Source organism: Bufo gargarizans, chromosome 4, assembly GCF_014858855.1.
Source record: "Bufo gargarizans isolate SCDJY-AF-19 chromosome 4, ASM1485885v1, whole genome shotgun sequence".
NCBI lineage: Eukaryota > Metazoa > Chordata > Amphibia > Anura > Bufonidae > Bufo > Bufo gargarizans.
Window position 1 is genome coordinate 65,137,286 of NC_058083.1, and position 22,885 is coordinate 65,160,170.

General features: G+C 44.0%; 2 protein-coding genes across 3 annotated transcripts in view; both read left to right on the forward strand.

Moving 5' to 3' along the window:
* The window catches only part of LOC122933829 (gastrula zinc finger protein XlCGF26.1-like), a 700,524-nt gene extending 686,420 nt beyond the window's left edge, over positions 1-14,104 (forward strand). For both annotated transcript variants that reach the window (XM_044288887.1, XM_044288888.1), the window contains one exon: positions 12,010-14,104. In XM_044288887.1, the coding sequence (XP_044144822.1) occupies positions 12,010-13,580 (1,571 nt within the window). In that variant the 3' untranslated portion in view covers positions 13,581-14,104. The remainder of the gene's footprint in view (positions 1-12,009) is intronic.
* Positions 2,803-4,516, forward strand: LOC122933892 (zinc finger protein 667-like). Its single transcript, XM_044288997.1, has 4 exons — positions 2,803-2,828; positions 2,912-3,035; positions 4,116-4,207; positions 4,344-4,516. The coding sequence occupies exons 1-4, from the start codon at positions 2,805-2,807 to the stop codon at positions 4,476-4,478; spliced, it is 375 nt and encodes a 124-aa protein (XP_044144932.1). The 5' UTR covers positions 2,803-2,804; the 3' UTR covers positions 4,479-4,516.
* Positions 14,105-22,885: the final 8,781 nt, after the last annotated feature.

Genomic DNA, 22,885 nt, shown 5'->3' on the forward strand with positions numbered 1-22,885 from the left:
TCAGTCAGAGGAACCGACTCTTCCGGATCAGTGAACTAGTGACATCACTAGTGGTGGGTACAATTATTTTTGAGGGCACTGTGTGACAATCATTGTAGGAGACACTATCTGTGTGGTCCTACTATTTTCAGGGGGACTATCTTTTTCTGCAGTATAGTATTGGGGAGCACAGAGTGCAGAATGATGGTGTTGGGAAGATGATGGAAAAATTAGGAAAGTAATGTAGTACCCTGGAGCAGGGATACTTTGCACCCGCGCGGAAAACTCGCTCGTGTGAAAGGGACCTTACTCTTCAAGTTCAGTGGGATTATTAAAAATTTAGATTAAGTGGGATTATCACTGGTTTCTATGATATGATAAGGGGGATGACACAATGGAATGCCCCTAGATTATAATGGGAAGTAAAACGTGACTTGGTGCCTGAACCACTCAACATATCAAATAAATCTGTAGCAGCTTTACGCTTCAAATTCAGTGGGATTATATAAAATTGAGATTAAGTGGGATTGTCATGTTAATGTCCTACATAACACAGATTTACCTGCAAATGAGCTTAGAGTTTACTTTCTAGTCTATGGGCATTCCATTGTGTCATTCCTCTTGTTATTCCATAGAAACCAATGATAATCCCACTTAATCTTAATTTAAAAAAATCCCACTGAATTTGAAGAGTAAACCTGCTACAGATTTATTTGATATGTTGAATGGTTCAGGCACCAAGTCGCGTTTTACTTCCCATTATAGTCTATGGGCATTCCATCGCCTTTGCATTCTATAGAAAACGGTTATAATCCAAGGTAATTTTCATTTTACAATCTGCTGCTCTGCCCGGGGACACTGGCGGTGAAGGTTAATGTCCTACATAACACAGATTTACCGGCAAATGAGCTCATAGCTTACTTCCCATTATAGTCTATGGGCGTTCCATTGTGTCAGTCACCCTCGTCATTCTGCAGAAAACAGTGATAATTCCACTTAATCTGAACATTAAATAACCCCACGGAATTTGGAGAGTAAGTCGCTAAATAATTATTAGAGATGTCACATGGTTTTGTCTCTAATTCAAATATTACATTTCCGTTATTCTCTGTGGGCATTCCATTCTGTCATTCCTTTTAGTAGGTCCCCACACAGACAGCAGAGGTAGAAGGAAGAGGACACACAGACAGCAGAGGTAGAAGGAAGAGGACACAGACAGCAGAGGAAGGAGGAGGAGGAAACCCCAGTATATCCAGACCCTGCAGAGCATTACATCCCAGTACATTCAAGAGTTAAACATGGTGGTGACAGGACCTCAGCTCCTCCCCCCATAAGGCTCTGCTCCTGTCAGGATCCTGCTGCAGTCTCCTCCGCGCACCTGACACAGATCAGTAATAGAGGGATAACCGCCCTACAGGGACCGCCTCCACCGCTCAGCTCCGCCCCTCCTGATCACATGACGGTGACATCATCACAGGTCCTTCTCTACCACTTCTCTCCACTGCTGAGCTCCGCCCCCTACACTGATCACATGACGGTGACATCATCACAGGTCCTTCTCTACCACTTCTCTCCACTGCTGAACTCCGCCCCCTACACTGATCACATGACGGTGACATCATCACAGGTCCTTTCCTACCACTTCTCTCCACTGCTGAGCTCCGCCCCCTGCACTGATCACATGACAGTGACATCATCCCAGGTCCTTCAGCTCTTGCAGTGCAGCAGATACAGAGCAGGTCATGGTCGGTAGTCACTGCTGTGGTGTCTGGAGCCTCTTCTCTCTGGTATCAGCCATTTCTCCAGAATCCCCCTTTATCCCCGGTGCTGGGGGCTCTGAGAAGCGGGGTCTCTCCAGGAGCAGTAAGTGCGGTTCTGGATCTCACTAATGCTCTTGTCCCTGGAGGATTTCCAGCCTCTCCTCTCCTCAGAAAGGCGCCTGCAGTACTAGAAGCCTCCAGCTCCTCCAGGTCTCTCCTCTTCTCCTGAATGACCACCAAGGATGGACAGGAAGGAGATAAGCAGAAGACTATTAGACTTCACCTTGGAGATCATCTCCCTGCTGAGCGGAGAGGTAAACCTTTCTAGATTTCTCTCCTCTTTATTGTATTCTGTAACAAGTCAGACATCGGGAAGGAGAATCCATCATAGGAAGTGATAGGAAGAGTCCAGGGTCCTGGAGAATGGCCTCCAGACCTTCCAAGTGATGGAGTACCTGAAAATCAGCCACCAGTATGGTCAGTGATGTATCATGGAGACCAATAGTCATGTTGTAGGAGCCATGAGAAGGTAAGTAGGCACGTTGTACCCAGGAGGAGAGGAAGCAGAGGGGGAGATGGCCGGAGTGTGGCCTGGAGGGAGGATTTCTACCACTAGTCTGACATCTAGATGATACTGGACTATAACAAGGAGGCCTCCACTACGTCTAGAGGAAAGAAGGTTTCTCCACCAACATAGAAGAGGAGTCTTTACTGTAAGAGCAGTGAGACTATGGAGCTCTCTGCCAGAGGAAGGAGTCATGGGGGATTCTCTAGAAGAGTCCAGAAGGGGCCTGGAGGTCTGGAGGGTAATAATATTCCAGCTTCTAGTGACTAGATTCCTGGAGATGGGGCCATGATCCAGGGAGGAATTCTGAGTGTAGATCTGGAGTCAGGAAGGAATTTCTTTCCCTAAGTGTCTCTCTCCATCCACAGGATTACACCATAGTGAAGAAGACATCGGGAGGGACTCCCATCATCCATGAGTCAGGAGGGTGGAGCAGGACCCCCATCACTGAGCCTCCCCCCCTGATACATGAGCAGAAGATCCTAGAGCTCACCCACAAGATGATGGAGCTGCTGACTGGAGAGGTGACACTGCTGGGAATGCTGGGAAATTCTCCAGTAACAGCACTGGAGGGGTCTGGGTGATGACGGTGTCATTGTGTTGTCAGGTTCCTGTAAGGTGTCAGGAGGTGGCGGTCTATTTCTCCATGGAGGAGTGGGAGTATGTAGAAGGACACAAGGATCTGTACAAGGAGGCCATGATGGAGGCTTCCCGGCCTCTGACATCACCAGGTAAGAAGAGACGAGGTGAGAAGAGGCCGTGTTAGAGCCTCAGTCCGGTCATGTGCAGTGTGTACACGCGTGTAATGACATGTAATGTAGGAGCTCCACATGTTATTCTCAGGTCACATCATGTTAGAGCCTACATTTCCCATATACATCACACTTCTCCATAGGCTCCATCCTCCTGACAGATATAGTGTCCTCTTGGCCTCCATCGGCCGGTACAGTAGATGACACTATTCTATACAGAGGTTCCTGCAGGAAAACCTGCGCCGTGCCGTATACATGGGGCTTATGGGTGACGTCTGCCCCTGTGTGACTATATAGAATGATAGGACTGTACAGGGAGACGTCACCTCCTTCTATCAGAGATCTACGTGAGGAAGCCCTCCTGATATCTACCTCTGATGGAAGGCTCAGACGTGGTGTGAACACATCCTTATTCCAGTAGTTCTCCTCCCTTCATGTCTGGGATCCTCTAGTCACTCCACAAGCAGAGAAGACACAAGATGCTGTGTGTGACTGGAGAAGAAGGTGGGATCACCGGGCTCTTCTCTCTCCTCCTCCAGTCTGTGGTCCTGTCAGAGCGGACATGTGTCTTCTAGCAGTAGATGTACGGCCCGGAGTGTTCTAGCTGCGGAGGCTGCACAATATGTCATGGGCTCCGCTTTCTGTTACTCTGAGGATCTGCTCCAGGATACATAGGAGTGGGGGGACATGGGGGGTGCAGATGAATCGGGCAGCCTGAGGGGATGACAGATGGTGGAGGCCATCAGACCGGCCGGGGTTATTCCTCTCTGTTATCAGCAGCGGAGCACAGTCTGCTCTGGTTATAAATGATCCGACCTCTCCTGTAAGAAGCCGGAGGATGGGAGTCATCTGTGGATAATGGGGACTTAACCTATTAACTACCAGTTATGCATGGAATTATGTAGTGTGATTTAGTAAAAAGGTGGTGAGGAGCAGAACATTGTTATTTAGACCCCGATCACTAAACCTAGAAGTGAAGGAGCTGAGAGAAGAGTCTGATCTATAGACAGATCTACAGGAGGCCATGTATTCAGTCACTGTGTGCTTGTGTCTCCACAGATGGATCCAGGAGGAGAAATCCCCCGGAGAGATGTTCCCGTCCTATGTGTTCCCAGGACTGTCCAGAGGAGAAGCTCCCAGAGAACCATCAGGTAGATGGAGCTGAGCCCTGTACACATCTATATAGGGGGGTCCTGCAGCCATAGAGGGGTCATAGATTGTGGGGGTCTCTTCTGTGGATCTGTTAGATTTCCCACCTGTCTGCTGTATTGTACTGAATTGTTACAGATGACAAATCAGGGGGAAGATGTGACTGATATTAAAGTGGAGGATGAAGAAGAGCGGATGATGGGCGATCCCCCGTGTAAGAGTGAGGTGGAGGAGGACATTCCAGTCCATGTGACCACAGGTATGGAATCATGAATGGAGGAAGGGAGTTGGGAGGTTTCTTCAGGTGAGGCTCCACCTTAGAGCTCTAGTTAACCCTTTTTCAGATCTGACCGGAGTCTCTTTATGTGGTAATAGCTTCTGATTACTTTCTGAGACTATTGTTCTGTGACACGCTGTACTTCATGTTGAATTCTAATTATTGCTGTCCACATTGATATTTAACTACTTGTTAGCCAAACAGTTAGGGTTCCCTCAGATCACCGTGTGATCTGTTTCTTTTGCAGATTAGATGAGTCCTGACTGTAGTGTTACAGAGCGGTCTCGTTTAACCCTCTGTGGGCAGTGCAAATACATTGATTCTTCGTACAGCAGAATTGACCACAAGTTGATCGTCGTTTTATGTCGGAAAAATTATTCTTTTATCTGAAAAATTATTCTTGTAGTGAAAAAAAATGAGTCTTTTAGAGAATAACTGAGTCTGCTCCAGTCTTACAATCCCCGATCCCTATGACGAGCGACGTTGAGCTGGCCTGTCGGCAAAGGGTAGACCCGCGGCGATCCCTTCAGTGCAGCCCGGACATGTAAGGTCCTCACAGAACAGTTAGTGGTGAAGGCCTCGTGGCCTCCAGGAGGTTGGACGCTGACCGCCTGGGGTCAAATAACTCCTTGTATTAGGGTTAAAACCAGACGGGCCGAAATTGCTGGATGGACCAAACATGGCAGCTGGATGATTGCCGTAAGGAAGCGCGTCCTTGGTTATCGGAGTGAACCACACAAATCGCTCCTCTAACGAGACCAAAATTCATCATAGCTAATATGTTCATTTAGTCAGTGTTTGGTCAGTGTTTTGCATCAGTATTTGTAAGCCAAAAGCAGGAGTGGCTCCAACACACATGAGATGCAAATATTTCTATTACATTTTATCTGTGTTTTGGACCCACTGATCAAATACTGAAGCCAAACACTGACCAGATACTGACCGTCTGGAAGAGGCTTTATGGGTGCTCAAAATACAGGATTGGTTTTTGTTGTTGTTTTATGTTCTTCTGACGGATCAGACGAAAACAGTGATGTTAACACAGCCTTACTGCCACTGCTGCCCCCCCCCCCCCCCGTCATGGGGCCACTTCTGCTGCTGCCACCCTCCCCCCTCTGTCATGGGGCCACAACTGCTGCTGCCCCCCCCCCCCCGTCATGAGGCCACTTCTGCTGCTGCCACCTGCCCCCCTCTGTCATGGGGCCACTACTGCTGCTGCCACCTGCCCCCCTCTGTCATGGGGCCACTACTGCTGCTGCCACCTGCCCCCCTCTGTCATGGGGCCACTACTGCTGCTGCCACCTGCCCCCATCTGTCATGGGGCCACTACTGCTGCTGCCCCCCTCCCCCTCTGTCATGAGGCCACTACTGCTGCTGCCCCCCTCCCCCTCTGTCATGAGGCCACTACTGCTGCTGCCCCCCTCCCCCTCTGTCATGGGGCCACTACTGCTGCCACACACCCCTCTTTCATGAGGCCACTATTGCTGCTGCCACCCTCCCTTCTCTGTCATGGGGCCACTACTGCTGCTTCCCCCTGTCATGGGGCCACTACTGCCGCTGCCACCCCCCTTCCCTGTCATGAGGCCACTACTGCTGCTGCCACCCTCCCCTTCTGTCATGAGGCCACTACTGCTGCTGCCCCCCCCCCCCCCCCCATCATAAGGCACTGTCTGAATATTTATACTGCTCCAAAAAACAGTCTTTTATTTATGTAAATGAGTCAGGATCTGTAATAAAGGAGATTCCAACTTATTTCCATAAACAAAACAAGAGCTAATTAGAGATCTGTTATCTGCGCTGCATTGAAGACAACAACAAAAAATATACAAAATATATAATTTATTAATAATAATTCAGTGCAAATAAAATATAAAATCATTGACAATAAAATGGTGATAAACAATGATATGCAATTAACAAACCCAAAATAACCCAAAGAATATAAAATCTATAATATAGTTGGATATCTGAATAAATCCTTACCCGTACACTTCATTTCTCGCAGCCAATAGACGTATCAGATTTGAGCTGACATCAGGTTTTCATCATATTTCCTTCCATATATACAGTACAGACCAAAAGTTTGGACCCACCTTCTCATTCAAAGAGTTTTCTTTATTTTCATGACTATGACAATTGTAGATTCACACTGAAGGCATCAAAACTATGAATTATCACATGTGGAATTATATACATAACAAACAAGTGTGAAACAACTGAAAATATGTCATATTCTAGGTTCTTCAAAGTAGCCACCTTTTGCTTTGATTACTGCTTTGCACACTCTTGGCATTCTCTTGATGAGCTTCAAGAGGTAGTCACCTGAAATGGTCTTCACTTCACAGGTGTGCCCTGTCAGGTTTAATAAGTGGGATTTCTTGCCTTATAAATGGGGTTGGGACCATCAGTTGCCTTGTGGAGAAGTCAGGTGGATGCACAGCTGATAGTCCTACTGAATAGACTGTTAGAATTTGTATTATGGCAAGAAAAAAGCAGCTAAGTAAAGAAAAACGAGTGGCCATCATTACTATAAGAAATGAAGGTCAGTCAGTCCGAAAAATTGGGAAAACTTTGAAAGTGTCCCCAAGTGCAGTCACAAAAACCATCAAGCGCTACAAAGAAACTGGCTCACATGAGGACCGCCCCAGGAAAGGAAGACCAAGAGTGACCTCTGCTGCGGAGGATAAGTTCATCCGAGTCACCAGCCTCAGAAATCGCAGGTTAACAGCAGCTCAGATTAGAGACCAGGTCAATGCCACACAGAGTTCTAGCAGCAGACACATCTCTAGAACAACTGTTAAGAGGAGACTGTGTGAATCAGGCCTTCAAGGTAGACTATCTGCTAGGAAACCACTGCTAAAGGACAGGCAACAAGCAGAAGAGACTTGTTTGGGCTAAAGAACACAAGGAATGGACATTAGACCATTGGAAATCTGTGCTTTGGTCTGATGAGTCCAAATTTGAGATCTTTGGTTCCAACCACCGTGTCTTTGTGCGACGCAGAAAAGGTGAACGGATGGACTCTACATGCCTGGTTGCCACCGTGAAGCATGGAGGAGGAGGTGTGATGGTGTGGGGGTGCTTTGCTGGTGACACTGTTGGGGATTTATTCAAAATTGAAGGCATACTGAACCAGCATGGCTACCACAGCATCATGCAGCGGCATGCTATTCCATCCGGTTTGCGTTTAGTTGGACCATCATTTATTTTTCAACAGGACAATGACCCCAAACACACCTCCAGGCTGTGTAAGGGCTATATGACCATGAAGGAGAGTGATGGGGTGCTGCGCCAGATGACCTGGCCTCCACAGTCACCGGACCTGAACCCAATCGAGATGGTTTGGGGTGAGCTGGACCGCAGAGTGAAGGCAAAAGGGCCAACAAGTGCTAAGCATCTCTGGGAACTCCTTCAAGACTGTTGGAAGAGCATTTCAGGTGACTACCTCTTGAAGCTCATCAAGAGAATGCCAAGAGTGTGCAAAGCAGTAATCAAAGCAAAAGGTGGCTACTTTGAAGAACCTAGAATATGACATATTTTCAGTTGTTTCACACTTTTTTGTTATGTATATAATTCCACATGTGTTAATTCATAGTTTTGATGCCTTCAGTGTGAATCTACAATTTTCATAGTCATGAAAATAAAGAAAACTCTTTGAATGAGAAGGTGTGTCCAAACTTTTGGTCTGTACTGTATATAGATTCAACCATATGTGACTTGAACTAAAAACTGTTCTTTGGAGATGATACAGTGATAGGAAAATATATATCAATGAGATAGAGGATGCAGTTAATACTGCAGTTACAACCCCTCCTTTCAGTCTAGATCCTACCCACAAAATATGGTTGATACAATATATATATATAAAATATTATTAATTTCCTGAAATAGATAGAAATGTATACTATATAACAGAATCTGACTGGAAGAGATCAGCGTTACGGCTCAGGAGTGTAGTCTGGTCTGGTCCTATTAGTCTGATTGTTGTGGCCTCCTTGGATGGGTTGACTAATGGATCAATAGGTGGATCATCTGAATGTATGGTTCAATCTAAATCGATTGATCTCCCTGGATAGAACTCAATGGATGAGTTTGAGTGAACCTGGATGGATCCCCCCTGTCAACTCATGCCACCTTTTACCCTTCTCTGAAATGGGGCTTGGTCAGGTTTATCAATAACTAATGACATCATTTATGTTACTCCCCCATCTATTTCACAACTCATGTCTTACTTCAACCCCACCAATAGACGGCACTGGAGGTCTAGTTAACACAATTTTGCAATTATAGCTAGCTCTTATGTTTTTCTTAAGGGAAAATTTTAACTTTCAACCTAAATTCCTGACCAACACTTCCTAACAATAGAACGCAAACATGAATGTGTATCAGGGATTAGACCTCTATTCCCACAGACATCCTAAGTATACACCCCCAGACAGGACTAAGACCTTTTCTATTAAAAACACACATTACAATTGCCTTTTTTTCTATTAATTTAGAGAAAAACAGTTTCGTAAAACGCTTCTCCTCATTGTCTCTGTGAAAATCCCTTGTTTGCTTCTGAACCCTTGTGTCTACAATTCCCCTTCAAGGGATTTTCTAAAAACTAACTAATTAACTCCCCTGGTCTCTGACATAACGCTCTGAAACTACATTGGAATTGTCACCTCTATCTAACACTAAATGAATATGTCTTCACCACACTTCTAGTCATTTAAAATCCACGTATTTATAAGCTATGATATAAAACCCGAAATCCAGTCACATGATTACTAATATAAATCTTACAATACATAGTAACTTTAGGTTCGTCCTACTTTTCTTATCTAATCATATGCCTTTTATTGTGTCTGTCGAAACCTTCTTCTCACCAGAGCAGATTGTACAAACCTTCCTAAGTCTCTACTTAGATCCTTAATCTCTTGGTGTGTGAGTTTCAGTCCAAAGGACATTGAACTCCCCTTGCCCTTTTACAATCTGACAAGATGGCTCCCAAACAGCACATATATCTGTCTATATTGTAATTCGTATATTTTTATATTCAATAATTCTGACACCACTACTGCTAACCCCCCCCCCCCTCACCACCACCGTCATGAGGCTATTGTTTCCCCTGAAACCATTGCCACTTTGTCATGGGGCCACTACTGCTACTACTGCCGCTGCCACCTTCCCCACTCTGTCATGAGGCCCCACCATTCTGTCCTTCCCACTTTGTCATGGGGCCACTCCTTGAATCTTGGGGCACTGCACGGTTTAGTCCACGGCAATAAATTAGACCTGACACTTTTATTGACCTGTAATACCGATGCACAGTGATTCCACAGGTAAGTGATTGTCTATGAATCTTGGTGCCCGGCCCTGTGTGTCAGCTGTGGAATCACACCTGTAATACTGGCGGCAAAGTATCTACAGAACGGATTAACAATAAATGTGGGTGCACTAGAACCTAATGCACACGGCGATGCACTCTCTCTGCAGTTTCAGTTCCAAGCCTTCACACTGAGGGCCACTAAGTGGGATGAATATGATTAGGCAGAGGGGCCTGGATCTACCCGATTTATCACGATTCGTGAAAAATTAATTCGGAACAAAACAAATTTCTTGAAGAAATCGTCAAATAGAATTTTTCTAAACTTGACTCCTCTCTAGTTCTCGCACACGTGCCTTCACTTTCAGTATCGACGCACGCGCAGTTCAGCCCGTATACTGGCCAGTGTGGTAATCGGCTGTACTGGGTGTGCACCAGGCGAGATTACATCACCACTGTCGTCTACTGAACTGTGTGAGGGCTTTTTTTTCTATCAGTTCGCGTTACACACAACTTTTTGTTCACTTTTTATTCAATATTTTTGCGGGGACAGCGTTTTTCATAAAACAGTAAGTCAGCAATTTTTTATGGAGCTGCCATAAAGCAATTTTTATCTTGGGCAAAACGGCTGCCCCATAATCATGTTCAGGTAACAGAATAAATAAATCTGCAATCAGAAAATAACAGATTAGAAAAAAAGCACATGTGCTATCTGATTTTAACTGGCAGAAAAAAAAAATTGGCACATTTCTTTTAAGTAGTTAGAGAGAAGAAAGAGGCTCTCTCTCGCCCTCACCCACTAGTGATCTGGTCCAGACTGCCGTTTGGTCATCTTGCCTGGCCCTGTCGGTCAGAAGGGAAGGGCAGGCAGAGGAACCGGGAGGGAGGACTGTCGGAGGAAGCGGGAGGGAGGACGGTCGGAGGAAGCGGGAGGGAGGGCGGTCGGAGGAAGCGGGAGGGAGGGCGGTCGGAGGAAGCGGGAGGGAGGGCGGTCGGAGGAAGCGGGAGGGAGGGCGGTCGGAGGAAGCGGGAGGGAGGGCGGTCGGAGGAAGCAGGAGGGAGGACTGTCGGAGAAAGGGGGAGGGGGGGCGGTCAGAGGAAGCGGGAGGGAGGACAGTCGGAGGAAACTGTAGGGAGGGGTGACAGAGGAAGCAGGAAGTGCACAGAATGCATTGTGCTGTCCTGGCAGAACTGAAGTGCTAATTTGCATATGGATTAAAGTGACTTTTTCTCCAGAAAGAAGTAAGGACCCTTTCAGACGAGTGGTTTCCACTCATCAGACTCACAGCATGTGTCTGTGGCAGCTCCCGTCCTCACCTCCCAGCATTGATGGGGTCGCATAGCATTATATTGATTTATGATGCTATGTAACCCTTAGAGTTCTGGAATGTATTTGGATAACACTGACATAATGTCAGAAGTGGAATCTACAGAGAAAAGCTATAATAGAAATATGTGTGCCTCTTCTGTGTTTTGCACCCACAAACACTGATGCAACATAGTGACCATGTGAAAGAGGCCTTGACCTGATTTCTCAGCAAGCTGATAATTCACCTTCAACTCTTCCTCCCTGAACTCAGAATGGGACAATAAAAAGTTACTTGTTTAGTGAAAGGTGGTTCACTGGCCCTGTGAAACATCACAGAGCAAAGCATGCTGGGTTTGCTTAAGAAAACCCAGCAGGAAGCTGAGGAACCTCAGGAAGTATGTAAACATCCTTCCAAGATGAGCTGATGCCAGGGACAGGAGAAGAAAAGTTTTGATGTGAAAAGTAGGTATATGGAGCATCTCTGGGAAGATAAAAACAAATTCATTATGAAACCAGAGAACTCATTTAAGGCCCAAAAAGGATTAGTCATAAAGGGGTTAACGTATTTTATTAAAATCATGCCGAACTGGCATTGATGTTCCTAATGTCCTGGCATAGGACAGGCCTGATTGTCAGAGAAGGTTGTGGTTTTCCAGATTTCTGAATGTTATCAGGTCTGGGTTTGTGTAATAGAAGTAATCAATGTGTGTAGAGCAGAATCCTCAACTGTATCATTCATCCATAATAAAGTGTTATATAAAGATTTATAAGGTAGGAGTTACACAGGCAGGTTTTGAGTCAAAGCCAGGAAAGGATTCAAAAGGAATAGAGAATGTTAGTTCAAAGTCTCATTTTAGTTCGAAGTCTGTCTAAAAAAGACGCCTGTGTTTCTTTGTAATCCTAACAGAAAATCCCAGTAAGAACTTTGAGGAAAACTTCATGTGGTTGCTAGATAAAACAGAAGATGAAGATATCGGGCAGCGCTTTTCAGGAGAAAAAAATATTACCTATAATGTACATCCGGGACTTCACAGTGCAGGTCTAGTATCTAATCCCACTAATCATGAAGAACCTTCTTCTGACCAATCACAGATTGCTACCACAAGTACCCAGCAGAAAGAAGGTAAAAGGGAATCTGGAAAACAGTACAAAAACAGCTCAAATCTATATACACACAGAATTCACACAGTTGAGAAGCCAAAATCCTGTTCAAAATGTGGGAAATGTTTTATGTATAAATCACAGCTTGTGAAGCATGAGAGAATTCACACAGGAGAGAAGCCCTATTCATGTTCAGAATGTGGGAAATGTTTTATTACTAAAGACAAACTAAAGGTTCATCTGAGAAGGCATACAGGAGAAAAACCATTTACATGTTCAGAATGTGGGAGATGTTTTACAGAGAAATCAGGTCTTGTCAAACATCAGCGATATCACACGGGAGAAAAGCCGTTCTCCTGTTCTGAATGTGGAAAGCGATTTACACAAAACTCAGGTCTTTTTAGCCATAGAAGAATTCACACAGGAGAAAAGCCATATTCCTGTTCAGAATGTGGAAAATGTTTTATGTATAAATCACGTCTTGTTGTACATCAGAGAATTCACACAGGAGAGAAGCCTTACTCATGTTCAGAATGTGGGAAATGTTTTACAGATAAATCATGTCTTCTTACACATGAAAGAATTCACACAGGAGAGAAGCCATTTAAATGTTCAGAATGTGGAAAATGTTATACACAAAAGTCAGATCTCATTACACATGAGAGAAACCACACAGGGGAGAAGCCATATTCTTGTTCAGATTGTGGGAAATGTTTTATTTCTAAAGACACCCTCAATCATCATCAGAGAGTTCACACAGGAGAGAAGCCATATTCATGTTCAGAATGTGGGAAATGGTTTACTACTAAACACAAACTAAAGGTTCATCAGAGAAGTCACACAGGAGAGAAACCATTTATATGTTCAGAATGTGGGAAATGTTTTACAGAGAAATCAGGTCTTGTCAAACATCAGCGATATCACACAGGAGAGAAGCCGTTCTCATGTTCTGAATGTGGGAAATGTTTTACTACTAAAGACAAACTAAAGGTTCATCAGAGAAGTCATACAGGAGATAAACCATTTATATGTTTAGAATGTGGGAAATGTTTTACAGAGAAATCAGGTCTTGTCAAACATCAGCGATATCACACAGGAGAGAAGCCGTTCTCATGTGCTGAATGTGGAAAACGATTTACACAACACTCAGGTCTTTTTAGCCACAGAAAAATTCACACAGAAGAAAAGCCATATTCCTGTTCAGATTGTGGAAAATGTTTTATGTATAAATCACGTCTTGTTGTACATCAGAGAATTCACACAGGAGAGAAGCTGTATTCATGTTCAGAATGCGGGAGATTTTTTACAAAGAAATCCTATCTTGTTAAACATGAGAGGATTCACTTAGGAGAGAAGCTGTATTTACAGTATATTTAGAAGGTGGAAAATGGTTTACTACTGAAGATAAACTCGAGGAACATGAGAAAATTCAAGCAGGAGAAAAGCCAGTTACATGTACAGAATGTGGGTAATGTTTTGCTTCTAAAGCCACCCTCAGGATTCATCAGAGAAGTCACACAGGAGAGAACCCATATTCATGTTCACTATGTGGGAAATGTTTTACAGGTAGATCATATCTTGTTAAACAGGAGAGAATCCACACAGAAAAAAAGCCTTATTAATGCACAGAATGTGGGAAACGAGTGGACCTGTATGATTTATGGAGGATCAGAAATCCAGGAGTGAAACAATACTTCTGTTACTCTCCATCGCATAATTTTCTTTCTGGAATTGATCTGGCTGTAGGGCCTACAGTAATGTTGGATAGGGTCCGGGATACTAAATACTTACCCCGCAGTATTTCTAATCACTCCCCGGTATTGGTAATATTGGATTTGGGGAAAGGTTTATTAAATGCAAGACAGACATGGCGGCTGAATCATTTTTGGATCCAGTTAGTAGATAATGGCGATATAATATCAGCTGCTTTTGAAAAAAATATTTGCCACTAATGAGGGCTCAGCTAGCCACTCTGTTGTTTGGGACACGATGAAGGCTTATACTAGAGGGCTTTATATTAAATGGATTAGTTCTCATAAAACTAAAAGCAGGGCTCTTCAGACTACGGAAGCTAAATAAGTTACTAACCCTTCACTAGAAAATTCTTCACACTGGATGCAAGCGCAGGATCTACTAAAGGAACATCTAATTAGTAGGGCTAGGGACAAGCAGTTTTTTTAAAACTCAACACTATTATATGGAAGGGGAAAGTACAGGCCATTTATTAGCCACTATTATAAGGACCCAAACAGGCTCATCTTGTGTACCAGTTATTACAAATGCATTGGGTGCTCAGGTATCGGGGGATGAAAATATAATAAATGTTTTCCATGCTCATTATGAAGATGTCTATAGGTGCAGGCTGAAGATTAATCGAAGAAAAAGGGAACAATATTTACATAATTTTCAGATGCCCAGTTTGTCAGAGGAGCATAGGGTAATGCTAGATGGGGATATTCAACTAGAGGAGATGGAAATAGCAGTGCGATCCCTCCCTAATGAGAAAGCGCCTGGTGGAGATGGTTTGCCTGGGGAATTCTATAAAAAACATCAAGACGTTTTACTCCCGCGTCTCCTAAAATGGTTTAATGAATCCTACAGGGCAGGTATTTTGCCATGCTCTATGAGGGAGGAAGTGGTGGTGGTGCTTCCAAAACCAGGTAAGGACCCCAACATGGTAGATTCTTATAGGACTATCTCGCTTTTAACTGTAGATATTAAAGTGTTGGCCAAGGTACTAGCTAATAGATTCCTGACTGTTATATCCCACATTATTCATGAGTATCAATGTGGTTTTATGCCCAGAAAGTCCATGTCATTAAATCTCAAGACGTTTGTTCCTCAATCTCCAGATGGGAGGGAAGGACTAGGAGACGGGGTGCCCTGCGGTGGTCTCAATAGACGCTGCAAAGGCTTTTTTAGCGTTGAGTGGGAGTATTTATGGGCAGTCATGTCAAAGCTAGGGTTCGGTTCTGTGTATATTAATTGGGTGAAACTGCTTTATAGCCAGCCGAGAGCAAGACTTCGAATAAATGGTAAGTTGTCCCCAATGTTGACAATGGACAGGGGCACCAGGCAGGGATGTCCTTTGTCTCCCCTTTTATTTGCCATTGCTTTAGAGCCCTTGGCTTGTATTTTACGTTCTACCCCGTTGATTCGAGGCTTGGGAAGGGGGGACGTGGAGGAACAAGTTTCGTTGTACGCGGGTGATATGTTGCTATACGTGGGTGATCTGGCTTCATTGATAGATCCTATAATATCATTGATATCATATTTTGGAAGACAATCTGGTTTACAAATTAATTGGAACAAGTCAGTTATTCTCCCATTGTCCCCCCTTTCGCAATCTCTCTGTTTGGATCACATTAATTTGAAAGTGGTTTACTCTTTTAAATATCTCGTAATTAACATTTCAGATAATCCCCGGTCATATATTATAGATAACCTGACTCTGTTAATGGCTAGGTTTAAAAAGAAAGCGGCCACTTGGCATAAACTTCCACTATCAGTAATGGGTAGAAGTAACCTTAAAATGATATTAATGCCGCAGTTACTCTACATCCTGCATAACTCGCCAGTATGGATACCCATGCAATATTATTATAAATTACAGCAAATATTTTGATCCTTGTTGTGGAAAAATAAACATAGTAGGATCTAGTATGAAATATTACAGCGAGATAAGGAAGCGGGGGGATTGGCGTTGCCTAACCCCCTTCCTATATTTTCAGGCAGCTTAGCTGCAACATTTTAAAGGTTGGGGCATGTCCGGAAAGGTGGGAAGGAATGGAGAACTGGTAAAGTGGGCGTCTGGGTTTTGCCCTTCTATTTCAATTCTAGAGAAAGACTTACCTGACTCTTTTAAATCCCTTCCAATTGTGGGATTAATGAGGAAAGTCTGGGGAAAATCTAGGGAATTTCTGGGAGTCTCGGACCAATTTGAATTGTCACCTGTCTGGAATAACTCAAATTTAATAGAACTTTCCAAACTTCAGGGATTTTCATCATGGGAGCGACAAGGTCTATGGAATATAGGACAACTCTATTTACAAGGCACCCTGAAACAATTCACGCAACTCTGTTCTGAGTTCGGTTCAGTGTCTACTCATTTCTATAAATACTTACAATTAAGACATGCTATAAATTCACTATTTAGAGTGTCTTCTTTGCAATTTGTCCCTCACCAAATACTTAAAAAATTGGTGGAACCAGGCCCTGTGAAGGGAGCTATCTCTGGCACCTATAAGGCTTTGCAGAGCGAACAGCTGAAAAATTTCCCACTCAAGGTTAAATTGAAGTGGGAGAAGGATGTGGGCCCTATCTTGGACATCCAATGGGAGGACACTCTTGCACTGACTCCTATTCTGTCCCTTAGTGAAGCAGCTAGACTATCCCAACTTTTTATGATACATAGGGTATATAGAACCCCAATCTTTTTATGGAAGGTGGGATATAGGTCTGACTCCTTTTGTCCTAGATGCAGGAAGGAAGGGGCTGGTTTGTTCCATATGATGTGGAGTTAGAATGCCCTACAAGGATATTGGGCGGGTATAGTCAACTTGATAAACAAAATATATAGTGCTAATTATAAACTGGATCCCAGATTATGCTTACTTGGGTTATTTGATTCAGATAATTTGCAACCGAATATTATAATTGGAATCAATAGGATCCTATACCAGGCACGCAAAACTCTGGCTTCTAAGTGGATACAGCCGCTTCCCCACAAGCATCTGTGAATTTATTGCAAGAATGAATATGATTATAAGATTGGAAAGGGGAATTTATATGAAGCGTAACTGCCTTTCAAAGTGTGAAAATATTTGGGGCCCATGGGTAGACAAATCCGGAGTTTGCTACTTTGCAAAGTAGTCTTAGGATTTTCACTGGCTAATTCTGGAGGGGGTGATTAAGGTTGATTTGGGAGTATTTAACTTCAGTTTGCTTGACTTCGTATTCTGAAAATGGTATAATAGTCTGCTACTATAATGAATGTGTTTTAAGCGTATGATGGTTGTCCCTTAATCATATTAAAGGTCTCACAGTGGGCAGGGGGGATTTTGTTGGGGTTTTTATACAAAAAATGTTGTATGTTGGCTGCTTTGCATTGTACAAATATTATTTTTGCACTATACTGAACAAAGCATATGATGCAAGAAGTTTGTAACACGATAATGTTTATTTTCATAAACCAATAAAAACTTATCTGATTCAAAAAAGAATGTGGGAAAAGTTTTACTGATAAATCGTATCTTGGTAGACATAAGAGAATTCACACAGGAGAGAAGCCACACTCATGTTCAGAATGTGGGAAATGTTTTATTTCTAAAGACAACTTGAAGGTTCATCAGATAATTCACACAAGAGAAACCATTTACCTGTTCAGATTGTGGTAAATGTTTTACATATAAATCATATCTTCTTACACATGAAAGAATTCACACAGGAGAGAATCCATTTAAATGCTCAGAATGTGGAAAATGTTATACACAAAAGTCAGATCTCATTACACATGAGAGAAACCACACAGGGGAGAAGCCATATTCCTGTTCAGATTGTGGGAAATGTTTTATTTCCAAATACAACCTCAACCGTCATCAGAGAATTCACACAGGAGAGCAGCCGTATTCATGCTCAGAATGTGAGAAATGTTTTACAAAAAAGTGAAGTCTCATTGTACATGAGAAAATTTACACAGGAGAGAAACCATTTTGATTTGCTATATATTAAAATGCTTTGCAAATAATTTAAGTTTTAAAACTCTATTAGGGAATTCACACAGAGAAGAAACCATGTTCTTGTTTGTATTACGGGAAGTGTTATAAGAGAAAGCAAGGTACTTTAACTATACTTTAGAATGGCTAGGTGTACCATACACAGGCTTTTTTTTAATCTACTCCAGCTATACATGGGCCCTACCATATTCTGTACCAGTCCTTGCCTATCTGACAAGCTACCTGCAATGATTGATGCAGCGCTGTTCTAATCTCTCTTCTTTTCACTCAGGATCTACCAGAAAAGTGCAGGGAAGACAAAATTAAAGTTTCCAGCAATTCGTACTGGCAGCAGGTGAAATAGGCCAGATAGATAGCGAGAGGTCAGAAATATGGTAGGGCAAATTAAAGGAAGCAGGGGCTGAGGTAGAGATATAAGAGAGGCTGAGAATTCTCTGTATGTTACACACAGCTGTCCTCAGACTATAGTATATGGTAAAGGCAGACTTTTCTTAGTAATTTGTGCTGCAAAGGAGACACCATTTCGTATTCACAGCTTTGGCCGCACTGCGTTTACACCTTAGCCATTTTGTTCCTACAGCATGTGAAACCATCCTAAAATAGTGATGAATGTACTTATGACATTTCCATCTGTGGAATAAAGTTGTGTGAATTGTTCTTCTAATGAGTAATTGTGATGTCTGTTTTTTTAGTGTTTTTTTGAATCTTTTTATACTCCTGGCGATTAAATATTGATATGTTCACATACACAATGTACATGGGAGTCCTTACATTTCTATATGACTAGTCAGAGATTTAAGGTTGCAATTCACATAAGATTACAGTTGGCCAGAAATGCAGATTTCGGCCATTGCTGCCAACTGTCATTTGTCTGCTAAAAATGCAATCCGCCGTGCTGGAAAACCTCGGCCGTTCATCGGCCAAAACTGCGTGTTGATGGCACGATTGCCTGAATTCACTTGCTATTGGGCTCAAGGAGTCTGTTTTTATGAAAAACTGACACCCTGGTTGGGCAGTTTAGTTGGTGTGGTCGTTCATGCGGACGATCCCCTAGACGACTGATCGGTCGCAATGCGGCAGATCATTATATCAAAAGAATGGCCAGCTTTAGATACTGCAGGCTCCATGAACTTATAATCTGAAGGTTGGAAGAATGATTGTAAGGACTTGGGTGTTTATGGCATATGAACAGGAAGTACCATCAATGTCTGATAGATGTAGGTACCACCTCTGGTTCCCGCTCCTTTCCACCAGCGCTACTTCTGTCCAACAGGAGGGCAGTCTGTACCTAGCACTACCACCAGCTGTGAGTATATATTTCAGCAAGATACCTATTCATACCAGGGAGCCTGCATCGCCCTCATAGCTATACACTTCCTACACACTATTATTGATACAACAGGATACCTGGCACCTGATGTCACAATAACACCTTTACAAGCGTCTTGGCTGCCTGTACAGACAAATTTACTCTGTGAAAAAGTCTTTTGTGTGTTTCTACGCATGAGAATTTCTTTGGTCTTGAGCGCTGCGTTCACACAGCCCGTTTAGTCTATTCCGTCCATGCCATTGGAACTATTAATCCTGCACTGGTACAGGAGACCAGCAGTGACTGAAGCCGGGTGTGATGCTTTGTGATCTCGACAATACCGATTACCGAAGAAATCGCGACTGCTTCCTGGTTTAAAATGACAGAATCACAAGAGCCCTCTCATTCACACAAAGAGTTAAAACTTTCTTAACCCAGAAGTTGGTTGACACAGGCACCCCACCATCTTGGATTATTCCTTGCAAAGACTTTATCTTTTGCTGGACTCTACCACGGTAATTCTGAACTTACAGACATTCTATTCCCTTTCATCTCTTACCTATTTCTATCCAACCAATCTGTTCGACTGGCGGGTATATTTATCTGTCAGTTTTAATGGATATTTCTGTGTAAAGGTTTTCATAATAAAACTAACGATTTAATCGTTCTAGTTTTGCCCTTGTTACCTGATTATTTGGTCTATGCTAAGAACTCTGTCCTCAGAAGAGACATACTACCGCATTCTTTTCTTTTTATAAATTGTTGATTGGTTAGTTAGGTTGCAAATAACCATTTCTTCCCTTTAGGAATAGCTAGCCGGGGTCTCTTCGCCCTGATTCAATACAAAGAGTGGTGGCAGCAAATTAAGTTGATTTCCCGCGCAAAAACGATAATTTTATTTTACCGATTGTACATACAATCGCGATTGTATTATGTATGGGCACACCAACCAATCTTAAACGTTTACTGTGCTCACAGTGGATTCGCCTCCAAAAGTCTCTAGTGGACGAGACCTGTATGGCAACTGTGGCATAGTATGACGGGATTGGCGGGTGGTTGGCACATGCAGCAGATGAAGCAGAGTCAGAGGGTTTCAGCCATGTTTCAGTTAGGCCCAGGAATGAAAGTTTGTGAGAGATTAAAAGGTCATGAATGTAGGAAAGTTTATTGCAAACTATAATGCTCCTACAAGAGGGACCAAGGGAGCAGGGGTCAGGCGAAACAGGGGTCAGGGGGAAACAGGGATCAGGAGGAAACGGGGGGGAAAAGGGACAGGTGGAGCAGGGGTCGGGGGAAACAGGGGTCAGGGGGAAACAGGGGGAAAAAGGGACAGAGGGAGTAAGGGAAACAGGAGGCCAGGATTTACAGATATATCACCAGTAGTAAGGAGAAGCAGAGGAAGGAAGTCTTAGTAGTTGGGAGCAGGAGAGGGCATGAGGAGGCTATGTATTTGGAAAGAGAAGCTTGTATGATAAGGAACAGAACTGAGGAGGGGCTCAGATGAGAGGGTAAGATGGGGGAGAGATAAACAGGTCTTTTCTGGGTGTGGGGGAATTTTAGGAAGTGGAAGAGAATAGGGGTGAAGATTGCGAGAAGCAGGAACATTGTTTACACTGACTATGTCTTTATGGTCTCTTTACACGGGACAGCGATTTAGCAGATTGTCGGGAAGGAACGCTTCCTTCCCGACAACCTGCCGATCGCTGGTGGAGGAGACACATTTACATGCAGCGATCTCCTCCACAGTATGGGAAGAGGTGACCGCTAATGCCATCGCTCGCCCCCATACTGTCTCGTGTCCCGGCACGATATGTCACCGGTAAATGATCATTTGTGCTGCACAAAAGATACATTTACCTGATGAATGAGCGTTTTGCTTTTTCATCGGGTAATCAGCAGTGCATTTACACCGCCAGGTCATCGCTAACGAGCGTTACTAGTAACTAGTGATGCGCGAAGCGTGCTTTGTATTCTATAATCTGAAGTCTTTTCGTTCAAAACTTCGGTTTAATGCTGTACGGAGATCCGTCCTCCCGACAAGGTGAAGTCAGCAATTCCTGGAATCTCTCGAGACTTCGGTGAGTAACTTCGGTATTTGATATTTAATCTTGGATCCGAACTTTGGCTTTGATTCCGACTGGTACCTCAGAACTGCACAACACTGCATCCCAGTATATCCAGTCTCTGCAGAGCATTGCACCCCAGTATATACAGTCTCTGCAGAGCATTGCACCCCGTATATTCAGTCCCTGCAGAGCATTACACCACAGTATATTCAGTCCCTGCAGAGCATTACACCTGTATCACTCTCCTATTGATGTTCTAGCTGACCAGAATGATCACAGGTTTTACCAAACCCCATCACTGCTTCACCCTTACTGATCACACAGACATTACATCATCACACCCTCCACTACTCATCCCCACGACCCTGTACTGATCACATGATGGTGATATCATCCCAGGTCCTTCAGCACTACTTCTTTCCACTACTGAGCTCCTCCCCCTTCACTGATCACATGACAGTGACATCATCCCAGGTCCTTCAGCACTACTCTCCATCGCTGAGCTCCGCCCCTGCACTGATCACATGACAGTGACATCATCCCAGATCTTTCAGCTCTTGCAGTGCAGCAGATACAGAGCAGGTCCTGGTCGGTAGTCACTGCTGTGGTGGCTGGAGCCTCTTCTTCTCTTTGGTATCAGCCATTTCTCCAGAATCCCCCTTTATCCCCGGTGCTGGGGGCTCTGAGAAGCGGGGTCTCTCCAGGAGCAGTAAGTGCGGTTCTGGATCTCACTAATGCTCTTGTCCCTGGAGGATTTCCAGCCTCTCCTCTCCTCATAAAGGCGCCTGCAGTACTAGAAGCCTCCAGCTCCTCCAGTTCTCTCCTCTTCTCCTGAATGACCACCAAGGATGGACAGGAAGGAGATCAGCAGAAGAATATTAGACCTCACCTTGGAGATCATCTCCCTGCTGAGTGGTGAGGTAAACTTTTCTAGATTTCTCTCCTCTTTATTGTATTCTGTAACAAGTCAGACATCGGGAAGGAGAATCCATCATAGGAAGTGATAGGAAGAGTCCAGGGTCCTGGAGAACGGCTTCCAGACCTTCCAAGTGATGGAGAACCTGAAGATCAGCCACCAGTATGGTCAGTGATGTATCATGGAGATCAATAGTCATGTTGTAGGAGCCATGAGAAGGTAAGTAGGCACGTTGTACCCTGGAGGAGAGGAAGCAGAGGAGGAGATGGCGGGAGTGTGGCCTGGAGGGAGGATTTCAACCACTAGTCTGACATCTAGATGATACTGGACTATAACAAGGAGGCCTCCACTACGTCTAGAGGAAAGAAGGTTTCTCCACCAACATAGAAGAGGAGTCTTTACTGTAAGAGCAGTGAGACTATGGCCTGGAGGTCTGGAGGGTTAGTGTTAGGGCTAGGGTGTCTAGTGACTAGATTACTGGAGATGGGGCCATGATCCAGGAAGGGATTCTGAGTGTAGATCTGGAGTCAGGAAGGAATTTCTTTCCCTAAGTGTCTCTCTCCATCCACAGGATTACACCATAGTGAAGAAGACATCAGGGGGGACTCCCATCATCCATGAATCAGGAGGGTGGAGCAGGACCCCCATCACAGAGC